General features: G+C 29.2%; 1 protein-coding gene across 1 annotated transcript; it reads right to left on the reverse strand.

The window, feature by feature from the left end:
• Positions 1 to 9,861: 9,861 nt before the first annotated feature.
• LOC111302096 (cytochrome P450 94C1-like) lies at positions 9,862 to 11,746 on the reverse strand. Its single transcript, XM_022898033.2, has one exon. The coding sequence runs from the start codon at positions 11,653 to 11,655 to the stop codon at positions 10,150 to 10,152; it is 1,506 nt and encodes a 501-aa protein (XP_022753768.1). The 5' UTR covers positions 11,656 to 11,746; the 3' UTR covers positions 9,862 to 10,149.
• Positions 11,747 to 16,181: the final 4,435 nt, after the last annotated feature.

Raw genomic sequence — 16,181 nt, forward strand, 5'->3', positions numbered from 1 at the left:
CCTTTTTTATTTATGCAGTTGACTCTCCAAAAGTCTGAATGCATGCAAAACTAATTGGTTCTTTCTATAAAAATTCTAATTAATTCTTTATAGTATAATTAGTGTTTAATTTATAAATTTATTATTGGGTCTGAAGCAATAAACATAATAATATAAAAATAATATATCGTTATAAATCTATAATAATAGACAATAATCAACAATGCAAGCAAAATAAAATATACCAAAAATTTACGTAAAAAATCCTTTGATGAAAGGAAAAAAACTACAGATCACAAAAAAAAAAAAAATTTGCTATCAAATAATGGATATACAAAATTCTTTTCTAGCTAAAATTAGAGTTAATCAATAATTAAAAAGAGAATTCGATAAACCTCACAAAATAAGTAACTCAACAAATATACCATGGATTTGTTTCTAGAGAGTTTCAAATCCAATCTTTACTATTCAGAATGTAGAACTCTGAACTAAAACCTGTTGACAAAATTTCAGTTCAATCGAATCACGGATCGACTTTCGTTCAACCAACTCTCATTTTTCCATTTTTTCTCTATTTTTTTGGCTTCTTTTTTCTCTTTTCTTTTCTTGGTTTGCAGCACCACCTTGTTTTTTTTTTTTTTTTTTAACCTTAAAATAACCCCCACTTCATTTTATTAAATAGCTAGGGCTTTGTGTAAAAAGAAAGACCAAAACTTAGAGCCTTTGATTGGTCCAAAACCAATTACATGGGGTTGGACCCCACTTTCCTAACAATCTCCCTCTCCAACTCTATTAGGAGGAGATTCATTACCATAGCAGCTTCATTTAAAATTTACCTTGGCCAAGAAAACCATTTTGGCCAAGTTATTGTAGAGTTCAAGCTTCTTCTTAGAAAGTATCTTAGTTAACATATCTGCTATATTCTTATCAGTATAAACTTTTTTCAATAACATATATTGTTCCTCAATCATTAAAGGTAACCAGTGATATTTAACATCAATGTGCTTCATTCTAGCATGGTATATGACATTTTTACTCAAATTTAAAGTACTCTGGCTATCATAAAACACCATATACTATTTCTGATTCAACCTCAATTCAAGAAGAAAATATTTTATCCAAAGTATTTTTTTACTTGCTTTAGTTGCTGCAATATACTTAACCTTTGTAGTTGATAAAGTAACACACTTCTATAACTTAGATTACTAAGACAGCTCCTCTTGTAAATGTAAATAAATACCCTGAAGTAAATTTTTTACCATCAAGATCACATACTATGTCAACATTAGTAAACCTTTTAGAATTGATTATGAAACTCCATAACTCAAGTACATTTTTGAAGTGCCTCTAAAATATTTGAAAAATTATTTCATTGCTTCCTAGTAAACTTTTCTTGAATTAGAAAAAAATCTGCTCACTATACCAATTACATGAGCAATGTCAGGCTGTGTGCAAATCATATGATACATCAAAGAACCAACTGTAGAAGTATAGCTAGTTGCTCTTCTTTAGTCACCAGATAAGATATCTTATTCAAATGAAAATGGTTGACAAGTGGACTGCTAGCTGATTTAGCATATTGCATGTTGAATCTTAAGCACCCATTTAACATACTTTTCTTATGACAACTATAATTTTCTAGCTTCTTCATCTCGGATAATGTCTGTATTGAGAATCTACTTTGCTGAGTCTAAATCTTTCATGTCAAATGACTTAAATAATTGTTCTTTCAACCTGCGAACCATACCAGCATCTTGTCCCACAATCAACATATTATCAACATATAATAAGATAATAATGAAGTTACCATTAGAGAATTTTCTTACATACAAAGATCTGCTGCTATTTTTTTTATAATTGTGGCTCATTATAAAAGAATTAGACTTTTTGTACCATTATTGCAGAGTTTATTTCAAGTCATATAAGCTTTTTTTCAGTTTGTAAATTAAGTACTCTTTCTTTTTCACTTCAAAACCCTCAAGTTGATTCATATAAATATCTTTCTACAAGTCACCATACAAGAATGTAGTCTTTATATTAAGTTACTCAAGCTCAAGATTCAAACTAACTACTAATCTCAGTATCACTCGAATGAAACTTATATTCACAATTGAAGAGAAGATCTTAACGAAATTAATGCTTGATTTTTGAAAAAAACTTTTCACCACCTTACTAATTTATCATCATTCTTTTTTAACTTGAGCACCAATTTATTTTTCAATGACCTTCTTTTTGTTGAAAGTTTAACAAGATAATATGTACCATTTTTTTAATTACTCTATCTCTTTTTTCATTACTTTTAATCAATATTTTCTATTCGAAGTAGTTTGACATTTTAGAAGCTCTCTAACTTTTTTTCAGTGATAATTAAAATAAAATCTGAACTTGGATACCTAGTAGATGGCTTATGCTCTCTAGTAGATCTTCTAAGTTAAGACTCTACACTACCTGATATCGAAGGCAGCTTTCCTTGCTCAACACTCTCAAGTAGAGATGATTGCCTTCCCTACTCAAAACTAATTATATTTGGCTCATCACTAACTATGACTGGCTCATTCATATCCTCTAGTTCTATTTTTTACTCATTTTCATCATCTGTAGCTCTTTTCTGTGAAACTTCTGTTAGTGTTGAAACATCACACTCAACAGCAACCTCTATAGTCTTTTCATTTTTTTAAGGTTTATTATGGTTTATTTTTTATAAAAGATCATATCTCTACTTCTGACTATCTTTTCTTTCACTAGATCTTATACCTAGTAACCAAATTCTTCATCATTATATCTTACAAACACACACTATGTGGTTTTACTATCAAACTTTTATCTTTGCTCTTTTGGTACATGTATGAATGCTTGACACCTAAAAATTTTCAGGTGAAAGTATGAAACATAATTCTCTGTCCATAATCTTTTTAAAATTTCAAAGCTCAAAAAACTGATAGTGATTTGTTAAGTAAGTAAATAACAAACTCTGTTAACTACTTACCTTAGAATGGCTTTGATAATTTTGTCATCCTTAACATACATCTAACTTTTTTTACAATGGTGTGATTCATCTTTTCAGCTACATCATTATACTGTGGTATTTCAAGTTCTGTCATTTCATGCCTGATCCCATGCTTTGAACAATACTCTTCAAAGTTTTTGGATGTATATTATCCACCATTATTAGTTTGAATACACTTTAAGGGCAGCCCTGTCATCCTTTCCACTATGGCATAAAATTTTTGAAATACTGCAATACCTGACTTTTATTTTTCAACATATACATTCAAGTTTTATGTGAAGAATCATTAATAAATGCAACAAAATACCTACTATCACCCAATGACTTAAGTTCAATGGAATCACATACGTTAGGATAAATCAATTTCAATATGTTTTCTTTTCTTTAAGAACTTTTAAGAAAATAAACTCTATGATGCTTAGCAAATAAACAATAATCACATGAATCGAAAAACATATATTTGATTAAGAGAATGAGATATTACCTTTGTCAAAATTTATAACTTTTTCTCACTCATGTGTGCCAGCATTTTATGTCACAAGTTTGCTAATCCTCAATGGCATTTATCTAGTTACCATTCAATTGCATCCACGTCTTGTAAATTGTACAGCATAGTTTTTTTCTTGCAACTATCATAAATCCTTTGAGAAGCTTTCACTGTCTATTTTTTTTATTGACTTTCATATCTTTCTTTATCAAAGACATTAATAGCAAACAAGTTCATTATCATATTTATTATATTTAGAATGTGTCTGATATCTTTCAAAGTTAACATACAACCCGTACTAGTCTGTATAATAATATCACTAATTTAAACAATCGGTGACACACTTTTATTTTTCATCTTAGTGCAATCAAAGTCTCTTGTTTTGTAAGTTATAAATAACTCTCTTAGGAACACAATAATATATCGTTTTTATGTCAACTATCTACTCAACGTAAGAATTATTAACATGATTACAATTACTATGTATACAAATCAAAGTAACTGAATCACTATCTGAATTTATTACTATAACATTATCATCATCTAAACCTTTACCTTTCTTATCTTTTCGCTTTTGCTTCAAGGTTTTGTAGTATCGTTTTATATGACGTTACCGTAATGAAAATACTTTACTTTATCTCTAGACTTAGATTTATATTTAGACTTATTACGACCTTTTGATTTCTGACTTTTGTCGATGTTTTTACCTCTATTCCTTGTCACCAAAGCTTAATTCCCAGGATCTAAATTTTTTCGTCTTACTTCTTTATTAAGCATACTATTCTTTATCATCTCCCATGTCATATTATAATTAAGAGCTAAATTAAAAATAATCACAACTAGAATATTCTAGCTGTTTGGCAATTAATCCAAAAGAAACAACGTTTTCATTTTGTCGTCCATATTAAGTTCTATAGTAGTCATCCGATTAAATATATCTTAAAAATTACTCAAGTACTTTGTAATCGATCGTCTATCATTGTACTATAAAGTTACAAGCTTTTTAACAAACATAACTTTATTCATACTTATTTTTTTCTCATACAATACTGTTAATTTTTTTCGAGTAGAGTGGGTATCTATCTCTTATGCTACATGATGGAACACGCTAATATCAACCCATTTTTTTATTGTAGCCAGCATCTTTTCGTCTAATTTTTTTCAACTTTCATCTTTCATATCTGCTAGTTTAGTCGAATCATCCATTATCGGCTTATACAAATTTTTATAGTATAAATGATCTTTCATCATAGGCTTTTCAAATTGAATAATTTGATGCTGTCAATTTTATCATAGAACTTGTATCACCTTCTATGATCTTAAACAAAATTACTTATATATTGGTTGCTTCTGTATTGACGTCTTAAAATAACTTTTACTCTAATAGCATTTATTGGGCCTGAAGCAATAAACACAATAACGTAGAAGCAATATATCATAATAAATCCATAGTAATAGACAACAATCAACAATCAATAACGTAGAAAAAATAAAGCACACCAAAATTTATGTGAAAAACCTTTCAGTGTAGAGGAAAAACTTCATGGATCACCAAAAAAAAAAACTCCACTATTAAATAATGGATACAAAAAGTTCTTCTCTAGTTAAAACTATAGCTAATCAATAATTAGAAAGGTAATTGGAGAAATTTTACCAAATAAATGACTCAAGAAATATACCTTGAATTTATTTTTAGAGAGCTTCAAACCCGATCTTCATCATTTAGATGTAAAACTTTGAATCATAAACCTGTTGATAAAATTTCAGCTCAATTAGACTACAGATCAATTTTCGTTTAGTCAACTATTCATTCTCCCTTTTCCCTCTATTTTTTTGGCTTTTTCTTTCTTGATAAGTGGAGTTCAACCCCATGTAATTAGTTTTGGACCAATAAAAAGCTATAGGCTTTGATTTTTCTTTTTACACAGAGCCCAACTACTTAATAAAAAGAGGTGGGGGTTGTTTTAAGGTTGAAAAAATAAGGTAGCACCACAAATCAAGAAAAGAAAATGGAAAAAAAAAGCTAGAAAAATAGAGAGAGAATGAAGTAGGGAGAGTTAGTTGAACAAAAGTCGATCCATAGTTTGATTGAGTTAAAATTTTATCAACAAGTTTATGATTTAGAGTTTTACATTCTAAACAATGATGATTGGGTTTAAAGCTCTTTAAAAATAAATCTAGAGTGTATTTATTGAGTTATTTTTTTGGTGAGATTTCTTTAATTATCTCTTTAGTTGTTGATTAGCTCTAGTTTTAATTAGAAAAAAATTTTGTATATCTATTCTTTTATAGTAAAATTTTTTTCTAGTGGTCTGTGATTTTTTTCTACTACACAAGAAGATTTTCAATGTAAATCTTGATCTACTTTATTTTTCCTACGTTGTTGATTATCGATTGTTATCTATTACTATAAATTTATTACGATATATTACTTTTGTATTTTTATGTTTATTACTTTAGACCCAACATTTCTTACAGCTTAATTTTATATTAAAGTAAAATTTTTAAGAAAAATCCCTACCTATCATTTGTTATTCATGTATCTTTTCATAAATATATATATATATATATTCACTTTTAACTAGAGTTTTTTTATGGGATGATGTATTTAGCAATCAGGATGATATCTGTATATTCATGACTAAATCATTCTATTTGGTAACAACTTGAAAATCATATGTGACGGTGATCATAGATCAATCAAGGTGATCAAATTATTGTATAAAAAATCACCATGAAAAATAATTTTGAAAATCCTTTTATGATTGATTTGCCCTATTAATAACTAAAAAGGAACGTATGTTTCCTTTCAAAATTTCTTTATAAGTAGATTCTATTGATTATAAAAAAATAAATTTATTTAATTAGTTAAATTTCATGTCAATCTAAGTTACCTTAATTTTATGAGAACAGTTCATGACTTTGAATAAATATTTTAAAAGAATAATTTTTATCAAAATTTATTTATATTTTGTAATTTTTGTATACAATAATGAATTGCCATTGTATAAATTGTTAACTCAATAAAAGTTAAAATTATTACCTTTTTTAAGTTTTTTTTTTGTATATTTTTTATTCAAATCATTTTTTCTATGCAATATCGAATATATTGATTTAATATCACTAGTAATTTTATTATTACATTAATTATGACAATTTAATATCATTAATGATCAAATCACTTTAGTGATCTCATATTTTGAAAATGATTCCAAATTTTACTTTAAATTAATGTTGTTAATCAAATTGATAAAGTCCATTAATAAACTAACTCGGATTCAAGAAGCTAAGAACTAGTAGCTTTAATTAATGTCCCAAATTTAAATACAAAATCTCTTTATATTCTAAAACCATTTTGTGATCTTAACAAAAATACTCAAACAGATGATTTATATGCTTATCTGTTATGGTATTTAAATTTTAAATTCTCACACACTCAATATATATACCAGACAAGCAACGAGAAACTCCACAAAAAAAAATCACCACCCCACTTTGAAAGTTGCATAAATTTTCAATTTTCACATGCTGATCTCCATGTTTTAACTAAGAAAGTGCAGCTTCACTGGTTTTAGGGTTTTAGACGCTTCCTATTTCTGCAACAGAAAGCAGAAGAAAACCATTAACAGATTTGGAAAGGCGTAGTCAAAAGGGAAGGGAGAGAATTGGATTATTTTTGTAAAACTATAATGATTTTGTTGATGACAAGAAGCCAACTCAATCTATATATGCAAAAATTAGAGATATCGTTGAATCTTGGCCAATCAAATAAAGAATTCCAAATTGGATGTTGCTTCCTTTGAACAGTTAATGAATGTTTCTATTTACTCCATTGCCTTTTTTTTTTTTTTTTAATGCAGTTGAGTCTCTAAAAGTCTGAATGGATGCAAAACTAATTAGTTCTTTCTATAAAATTTCTAATTAATTCTTCATAGTATAATTAGCGTCTATATTACAAATTTATTACAGCTTAATTTTATGTTAAAGTAAAAATTATAAGAAAAGTCTCTACCTATCATTCGTTATTCACGTATCTTTTCATATTATATATTTATATGTTCACTTTTAACTAGAGTTTTTTATGGGATGATAGATTTAAAAATCAGTATATTCATGACTAAATCATTCTATTTGGTAGCAACTTGAAAATCATATATGACAGTGATTTTAAATCAACTAAGGTGATAAAATTATTGTACAAAAAAAAAAGCTGATTTTCATTCAAAATATCTAAAAAATCTTATCACCATGAAAAATAATTTCAAAGTCCTTTTATGATTGATTTGCCCTATTAATAACTAAAAAAGAACATATGTTTCCTTTCAAAATTTCTTTATAAGTAGATTTCTATTGATTATAAATTTTTTTTTTATTTAATTAGTTCAATTTCATGTCAATTTAAGTGAGCTTAATTTTATGAGAACAGTTCATGACTTTGAATAAATATTTTTAAAGAATTATTTTCATCAAAATTGATTTATATTTTGCAATTTTTTTATACAATAATGATTAGCCATTTTATAAATCGTTAACTCAATAAAAGTTAAAATTATTACCATTTTTAAGTTTTTTTGAATATTTTTTATTCAATCATTTTTCCTATGTAATATCAAATACATTGATTTAATATCACTAGTAATTTTATTATTACATTAATTATGACAATTTAGTATCATTAATGATCAAATCATTTTAGTGATCTCATATTTTGAAAATGATGCCAAATTTTACTTTAAATTAATGTTGTTGCTCAAATTGATAGAGTCCATTAATAAACTAACTCGGATCCAAGAAGCTAAGAACTAGTAGCTTCAATTAATATCCCAAATTTAAATACAAAATCTCTCTATATTTTAAAACCATTTTGTGATCTTAACAAAAATACTCAAACAGATGATTTATATGCTTATCTGATATGGTATTTAAATTTTAAATTCTCCCACTCTCAATATATATACCAGACAAGCAAAGAGAAACACCAAAAAAAAATATATTGGAGGATTCATATAATCAATGGAAATAAACATTGTTATTCTCAGTCTCTTTTTTTCGGCTACATTCCTTCTTGTGTCGACATTAGGCCATGCTGCTGCCGACAAGGGCGAGGAAAAGGTGTTAATTGAAGCTTTGAAATCTTATATTTATGTGTGCAGTTTTTTTTTTTTTTTTCTAAGCTTAGTTGCTACTTACAAAGTTTTTTTTTTCTCTTTATTAAGGACATGCAACAGGCTTACATCGTTTACGTGGGAGATTCTTTGAAAATCAAAACTCTAGCTGTGGCCAATCACCATAGCTTGCTTTCTAAAGTTACTGAAGAGTAAGTGATAACAAAATTATTATGTGTTCTAAGCACAAATCAGACAAGTTCAAAGATGAGAAATGTTAAAAGTGTTTGACATTCTAATTGTCCGACTATTCATAAAAAGAAATGCCTATAAAAGTTTTGTGACTATCCAAATTGTCATTATTAGTTAGTGGTACTAGAATGGGTTTTTGAAATTAAGGGTTTCTAGCAGAGGTGAAATCAGATATAGATATAGAGAGAAGGTGTGAGAAGGAGGATCATATAATAAATTTAATAGGAGAATAGGATCAAATAATAAATTTTATGAAAAGGAGTACCATACATATAAGGGTGTTAAAATTTTTTTTGAGGGGACATAGCCTATTTTTGCCCCCTAGCTAGCTACGCCCCTGGTTTCGAGTTTAAATCCTAATTGTAACTCAAAATCAAAATAAATTGTTAGTATATCGGACAAGCGACATTACTTTTTAACAAATTTGTTTGGAAAGTTGTTTAAAAGAGTGAATTAACAATCAATTAGACTGTGATGTATATAGCTTAATTTTCTATCTAAAATGTAGTAGTATAATCAGTTAATTAACTAATCACTACAGTTCATCTTTATTAGTGAGGAAGCTGCTCGACAGTCCAGAATTTACTGCTACGGGAAAAGTTTTAATGCATTTGCTGCATATTTGTCGCCGGATGAAGCTGAAAGACTGCAAGGTTATTTATATGCAAATACCAGTTTTGGATTACAGTAAGTATATTATATATGCAACAATATTATATGACTATGAGAGATTATTTCCAGTGATTTCAGAGAAAGAAAATGTGGTTTCCGTCTTCCCAAGCAGTATGAGACAGCTTCACACAACAAGATCATGGGATTTTCTAGGCATGCCTTTATCAGTTGAAAGAAATCTCCAAAAAGAGAGTAATATAATTGTTGGTGTGATAGACACAGGTTGGAAATTTGAAATTTTTTGAATATGGAATGCTTGAATCTTTCCTCTCTTAAATATTTTGTTTTTACAATGAGGTTTTCGAAATTCCAACTCCAAACCGAATACCAACTTCCAAAGGTAACTGCATCAACCAAGGTAGTTTCAGATTCTCTCTTATATTTCTAAGCCTTTGGTACCAAGAAAATGACGGATTTAAGATATGTACAATATGTGTGGTAAAATCCCCATATCTGACGAAAATATTACAGGAAGAAACATATCCCTCTGTCCCATGTTTGGTAAAAGTTTTTCAAACTCAACTACGATGGGCCAGCTTATATCCAAGCATTTACCCCCCAATAGAAGCTAACCAGCTGCGCCCCCGTGTTGTGAATTAACTATGCATGAGATGATTCCCAACAATTGTGGGCATGCATGTCTAAAATTAAGCTCCCCTTTCTTGGACTAGAATCGGTAAGCCACCTCTTACAGTGGCGGTGAGACCAGGGGCAAACCTTGGTGCTTGATTCGGATCGGCAATCCGGATGCTGTAGCGCCTGATTATGGCTAGAACCACACATTTCATATCCACCAAAGCCATTTCCTTCCCTAAACAAACCCTTTGTCCAGCTTGGAAAACTGGGAATTTGTATGGGTTTTCAGGGATATATCTGCCATTTTTCAACCATCTCTCTGGCTTGTATTCAAGACAATCTGAGCCCCAAACCCGGTCCATCCGACCCATTGCATATGGATGGTAGGTTACCCTGGTGCCTATCCTCACAAAGGTACCATCAGGCAAAATGTCGTCTTCTTGAGCAAACTTTGAATCAAATTGGACTGGTGGAAACAGTCTCAAGCTTTCGTACAAAGCCGCGTGTAAATAGTGCATTTCTCGCATTTGATCAAAGCTTGCAAACTGTTGATCACTGGACGTCCCCATGAACCTTTCCAACTCGTCTCGAATAGCTGACTCGACTTCTGGATGCTGAGATAACAACCAGAAGAAGCTGGTCAACCCTGAGGCCACCGTGTCACGACCAGCCAAGAGGAAACTTATAACAATGTCTCTAAGATACTTTTCGTCATTGATTGTACCCATGAATCTTGACAAAAGATCGTTACTGTCTGAAAAGCCCTTTTCTCGCCGTTGATTAATCATCTCTTGAGCAAATTCATCCACCATTTTAATAGCTTCTTTGAGCTGCTTTTCTGTGCCCAAATTCAATAGCCTTTTGACTTTCCATATCAAAGGTGAAGATGCCACCGCTCTTTGTGCCGACAATTTGGATGCTAAATCAAAAGCTTCAGCAAATTCTGAAATGGGCAGTGATAAATTGAGGCAACCAGGGTCTAACCCGAAGGAGAATTTGCAGATAATATCGAATGAAAATCTTCTAAACACGTCTTGTAAATCTAAAACTTGTTCTTTACCAGAAACGGATGATAAAAGAGGGATGAGCCTGGAGTGAATCTCGGACCTGACAATATCAAACGCGTGCATTCTTATGGAGATGCTACCAAGCTCAAGGCTGGCCATTTTCCTTTGAAACTTCCATGAATCACCATCAACATTGAAAATACCTCTACCAAGAAGATCACCAAGAAGAGCAGAGAAAGGTTTCCCTTTTGGGTAGTTTTCAAACCTGGTTTTCAGAATGTGCTCCACATTTTCAGGGTTTGCAGTGATGATATTGCCAAGAACATGGATGTGGATCGTTCCGGTGGGAGATTTTTTAAGAAGGTGAGTATACCAATCAGAAAGATTATCGAATTCTTCGTTCCAACTCGAAGTAAGAAAAGCCTGGCAGATTTCACAATTACACCATACCTTCATCCTCAAAACTAAGATCAACAATGAAAACAAAGAAAACAAGAGGGTGAAAGAGAAGAACATAAGGCAGAAAACACTGCACATGGAGCAAAGCCACAAGGAAAGTTCTGAATCCATTGATTAAAAAACAACAACAATTAACAAAAGCTGAAGAAATCAAAGAAGGGAAAGCTTAACAACAAGGGGTAATGACTTATGAGGAGATGAATGATATGAAGAGAAGCCATGCCTTTATATAATATTGGGTCACTTGTTTTTCCAATGGTAAGAAGGTGGGGACCAAAAAATGGAAAAAAAAGTCAATTAATTAAGTATCCAATATTCCTTCAAATAGTAGAACCCATTTTATTGATTTCGATAATTTCAAGCTGTTTGGCACGCGAGAAAAGATTAATTGTTGCATGAATAACTCGTGCGCAAATAAACAATAGTCCTTTTTTCTAGAATCGTTTTCCAAATTGGGGGGGTGACTTTCAGGCTTCGGCCTCTCTTATTTCTAGAGTCGTTTCATTTGCTAGTGGAGTTGCATCCATTCAACCACGTGTCTGACTTCAAATTGAAAAGATTTTCTTTCCTTTTAATTTCATTTAATGCGGCTAGCTACATATTGATGTGGGGTTTCCAACTCGAAATTAGAGTGACAAATTGAAAATTCAAAAGATAACTTGATTTTCATGATGAAGGGAGAGAGAGATTTAAAAAAAAAAATGATATTAACAAATGAATAAAGCATAGTTTGTATAAATAATAAATTAAATTATTTTTTTCTTTCATTTTAATTCTTCCTTGCTTTAAAATATTTTGTTCAAGGTCTTTGCACAATAATTTGCATTAGTAAAGATATCAATTTCATTGGTTGGTCTTTAATTTATAAATAAATTTTTTTTATCAAAATTTATAAAAAGTTAATTGTTTACAATTTCAAATCCTACTTGACCAAAAAACTAATGCTTGAATCTTTCTTGGATTAAAACAACAAAAATAAAAAGAGAAATAGAGTGGGGAAAGGAAAAAACAAGTTTATGCTTTTGTCTTTTTTTTTTTTTTTTTAATCTTTTAATTGATAATATACATAAAATATGTTAATAAAATATTAAAATTTTAATATAAGTGATTGTATTTCAATTTAGAACAAAACATGTTTTAATTGATAATTTTATGAAGTTAGATTTATTAATAGAATTATAATCATCACGTAATCTTTAACACATATCAAGTAAAAGAAAATTCAAATAAATAAATTAATTAATTTTAATAAGTTAATATATAATCAAATAAAATCCGCATCCGATAAAACTTGAACATGAAGTCTAAAAGATAATTTCAAGTTCTATATGCATATTGAGACAAAGATTGAAAATAATTCTTAATTATTAAAATTTGAGAGTTCGTTTCATTTCATAGATCAAAATCTTAGTATTAAAAAATATATATGTCATATGTAGACATTTAATTTTATTCAAATCAATTTAAGTTTTTATGATTTTTGTATTTGATTTGGATGTTTCAATTTGGGTAATTTAAGCAATGTAATTAAAATTTATTTGGATTTATTTCTAATTAATTACTTTTAGATCATATTTTATAGGATAAAATCAAATCTAATTTTATTTGAGTTAAGGCCCAATTTGGTATAGATCAATATAGAATTTAACTCTTTCAATTTAAAAGGCCCAAAAACCAATTTAAAACCTAAGAATTTAAAGGCCAATTTTATTTAAATATTTTAATTAAATGGAAAATTTTAAAAAATTTAAAAAAAAAAGCAAGAAGACAGATTGAAGTCGGCATTGCCAGCAACCAGTTGAAGTCCCACTACCCCTACACCTTACAACCAATAGCTTGTTGGCCACTAGAAGTTGATAAACTTTGGAATGTTACAACCCTAGTTCACAGATAAAATCCACAAGCATCATTTGGCATGAGAGACGAGAACAAAAACTTCATTCACAAAACTACCCAAAAACCCCCGTTCAACGAAACAATCCACACAATAACCCATTTGAACCAACATAACACCAAACCACCATCTCCATTGATAGTCGCAAACTGCTTTGCATTTACCATCAAACTACCATTTCTTGCCAAAGACCAACACCAAAAAAAATAAAAAATAAAAACAAAACAAAAACAAAAACAAACTTTTTCCCCAACTTCCAGGAAGGATCTCCCATCAACCACCCTTACACCTAACACAAACCCTAAATCTACTACCTATCCTCGAACCATAATTTGCTTGCAACACCAGACAACCCCCATACCACCATAACAGCTTCACCAAAACACCAGCAAAAAACATAGAGAACCACAACCAGAAAATCCATTTTCCACCTTATTGCCTTTGAACCATTTGGCAATAAACACCACATTCCCTTTCACTGACACCTAAGCCACCATTATCACTTCACTAACCCATCACCGATAGGGGTGGGTAATTAGTCGATTTGGTCTGAAAAAATTAATAACCAAATTAATTGACTTTTATTCTATAAGTAACTGAACTGATCAACAAAATTTTAAATAACCAATTTAACTGAATCGATCAAAAATTGGTTTGATTTAGTTCGATTCAATTCGATTCAATCAGTTCGGTTAAATAACTAAAATTTTCATCATTTTTTTCCTATTTTGAATAATTATTTTACTACAGATTCAATCCAATAAAAACTCAAATTCATGTATCATTCAAACTAAATCATTAAAGAATTTAATAATTTCAACAACATTTTACAAAAGAAAAGATAAATAAATACTCATTCAAACTTGTTTAATCAAAATAAATTAAATAATAAGTTTTAAAAAATATTACTCTAACATATATCACATAACAAATAAAGCCAACAATACATAATAATTATCATTTCAACCCATAAACAAGTTTTCAAGTGTTAACAGGCCAACTTAAAAAAGCAAATCAAGTAAATACAGCTCTCATAACTTTGATGCAAAACATTAAAGACATTTTAAGTTGGCAAATTCAGCTAACAGCTCATACAAAATATAAAACAAGTTAAGGATACTTCATGTTGGCAAATGGATATAAAAGTTCATAAAAAACATAAAATAAGCTAATTAAAGGACATTACAGGTTCTAATAGCATTTTTCTTACATGAACCCCATAGCTTTGGTGCACATTCTTCATTGTTTCATAAGATGTTAAAGAGATCAAAACATTAATTAGTTGTCAATAATAAAATAAATATTTTCAAAATGCAAATATTCATAGAAATTAATAATGAAGTTATCTTAAAAGGTCAATGCACCTATTTTCTTAATCAATTATCGGATCTAAGGTAATTTTTGACAAATTTAAAAATATATAAACAAAAAAAAAAACAAACGTAAGCTTTAAAAAAATAAAAAATAATAATAATACTTAAAAAATAAATAATGGTATAAATAAAATATTATCCAAATCCATTTTGTTAAGTTGTATCAAATCATATTCAAGTTGAAATGAATCAAGATTAGAATATCTATGTAGCCAATCTTGAGCACAAATAAAGATTTGCATAATCTTAAGAGTTAAAGAACTCATATATGCATTAAGCACATGACCATAAATGCTAAAAAAAGATTCAAAAACAACTATGGATATAAGAATTGCTAATATATCACGAGCTAGATAGGAAATGATAATAAACCTATGGTTATTGAGTTTCCACTAAGTTAAAACATCAAACTCATTACTATCATCATCATCAGGCTTCTCACTTAAATATTTAGCCAATTCTAATTTATATTCATCTTTTCCATGTTCAATCTTATACCTCATATACTTGGACTTAAAGCTTTACTTCTTGTTTATCATTCCATTTTCACTTTCATCATCAATGGGCTGTGATATTTGGCTTACTTGCCTACTTTCACCAATTTACTCAGACTGAGATTCTAACATTCTTTTGTATTCATTGAACAAGTTTTCTATTGCTTGTTGTACTTTCTTAATCATTAATGAAGCTTCATCAGAAAAATACATTTTCATAAAGTAATATTCAACAAAAAGACGCTATTTTGAAGGATTAAGAAGAGAAGTAATATAAACTAACAAATTCATCTTCTTTATATTTTTCAATACTTATAATATTTATCCTTCATTCTTTTTGCCATTGCATTCAACTCAACATCAGGATTTAATTACCATTCTCACAAAGTGGAATAAAATCACATATATCATTAAGAAAAGTATTAGATATGAAGTAAGAAGTATCTAAAACTTTCATGGTGAGATCATAAAATTATTGTAAGAAAAGGTAAAACTTTTTAACAGTTGCCCAATCATTTTGATCGGGCACCCCATCTCCCATCAAAAGCTCACCTCTATAATAAGGATCAAGATCATCAAATGTTTTAAATGCCCTTTCAAACTTTTAAGCTACATCTAACATAAAGTAAGTAAAATTTCATCTAGTGCTAACATCTAAACACAATAAACCCTTACTCCGAATATGTTCAATCACAACATAATTTTTAAACTTGGCTAACTTAGAAGGTAATTATCTTATATATCTTACTGCCCTTCTAACATGGGCAATTGATTCATTCATTTTTTTCAATCTATCACAAACAATAAAATTAATAATATGTGTAATACATCTCAAATGAAGATATTTGCTTCCCAAAATACTAGTTCTAGCATTGT

This window comes from Durio zibethinus, chromosome 15 (genome assembly GCF_047325235.1).
Source record: "Durio zibethinus cultivar Kanyao isolate XHJ-2024 chromosome 15, ASM4732523v1, whole genome shotgun sequence".
Classification (NCBI taxonomy): domain Eukaryota; kingdom Viridiplantae; phylum Streptophyta; class Magnoliopsida; order Malvales; family Malvaceae; genus Durio; species Durio zibethinus.